General features: G+C 41.9%; 1 protein-coding gene across 1 annotated transcript; it reads right to left on the bottom strand.

The window, feature by feature from the left end:
* Positions 1–224: 224 nt before the first annotated feature.
* Positions 225–1,296, bottom strand: Pmar_PMAR004567 (dna replication helicase dna2, putative; the record flags this gene model as incomplete). Its single annotated transcript, XM_002788428.1, has 2 exons — positions 225–409; positions 1,199–1,296. Coding segments are annotated over 2 exons (283 nt in total), but the record flags the coding sequence as incomplete, so codon positions are not given.
* Between the last annotated feature and the right edge of the window lie 130 nt (positions 1,297–1,426).

Raw genomic sequence — 1,426 nt, forward strand, 5'->3', positions numbered from 1 at the left:
AATAAAAAATTCCCGAAATTCCACCAGAACCTATTGCCACCAATACATGTACATAGTTGACAATGTACATTTTCCCACAATGTTCAATACTAGAAGCAACGACGACGAGGTGCATGAACCACGCTCATAATGAACTAGCTAAGTGCATACTACTGCCATTATCATCATCTCATATTAGATCACGTATTAGTCAACACGGGCACAACTAAATCAAAGCCCAACACTCACCGGCATCTTGGCATTTTCAATTTCTCGACTGCCACACTTCAACTTTCCCTCATAAAATAGTTCATTGACAAAGCGCTGAATACCCCGACACATTCTATACTGGGCCGTCAGCTCTATCGAAGCCACATCCCGGGCACAACGTGCGAAGAATGTCTCCGACATACCCTCCTCACGACACTTCCTGAATTGGAAATATCAAACACCGTCGTGAACAACGTCGTGGAATTTCCTGGCGAGTGACAAAATCATCTCATTAGTCTCCGACAGCTCGTGTAGAAAAGCGTGAAGCTATGCAAGTTCATTTATTTCGAAATCAATTGTATCTTTCTTAGTTGATATGTGAACTTCACTCGTGCCTATCTCAGAATCCCGAACAAGACTAGTTCCAACTCTGGGACAACAATGTGCGTTATTTTTCTAGGAATTAATGCGAATCGATCTAACCCAATATCGCGTAAACAATGTAAACATTGCTATGAACATGTGATAAGAGTAACCGTTTGGGACTGTGATAGCGACAAGTTGTTCACTATCATTAATCTCGGAATAGAAAACGAACATGTGATGTGATAAAAGTAACCGTTTGGGACTGTGATAGCGACAAGTTGTTCACTATCATTAATCTCGGAATAGAAAACGAACATGTGATGTGATAAGAGTAACCGTTTGGGACTGTGATAGCGACAAGTTGTTCACTATCATTAATCTCGGAATAGAAAACGAACAAGTGATGTGATAAGAGTAACCGTTTGGGACTGTGATAGCGACAAGTTGTTCACTATCATTAATCCCGGAATAGAAAACGAACATTTTTCCACATTACATACTGAATCGACACGCACTGCAATTTCACCAATGAGCATTCCATCGACGTTTTATCTATACAGCGACAATGTTCAGGTCGGTCATAAAACCCGAAAACCCGAGCCCGAAAACCCGAACCCTATCAGAAGTAACTCCATAACTATACCTGTCTTTCACAACAGGTGGCAGTTGGTATTGATCCCCCACTAGGATCGCCCCTCTAGTAGCAAGCTTCAACGCACACCACAGAGTCGAATCCGCAGCCTATGAAAACAAGATGTGAGTTTCCTCCTTATAGCAGTTGTGTTGGAGTAGGAACATATGTTCGCTCTCCTCAGCTGAGTTTTCCAAGAGATAATGGAAACGTGTATACGTATGTAGAAATGCACGCAAC

The sequence above is a fragment of the Perkinsus marinus genome, assembly GCF_000006405.1.
Source record: "Perkinsus marinus ATCC 50983 genomic scaffold scf_1104296928066, whole genome shotgun sequence".
In the NCBI taxonomy this organism is placed as follows: domain Eukaryota; phylum Perkinsozoa; order Perkinsida; family Perkinsidae; genus Perkinsus; species Perkinsus marinus.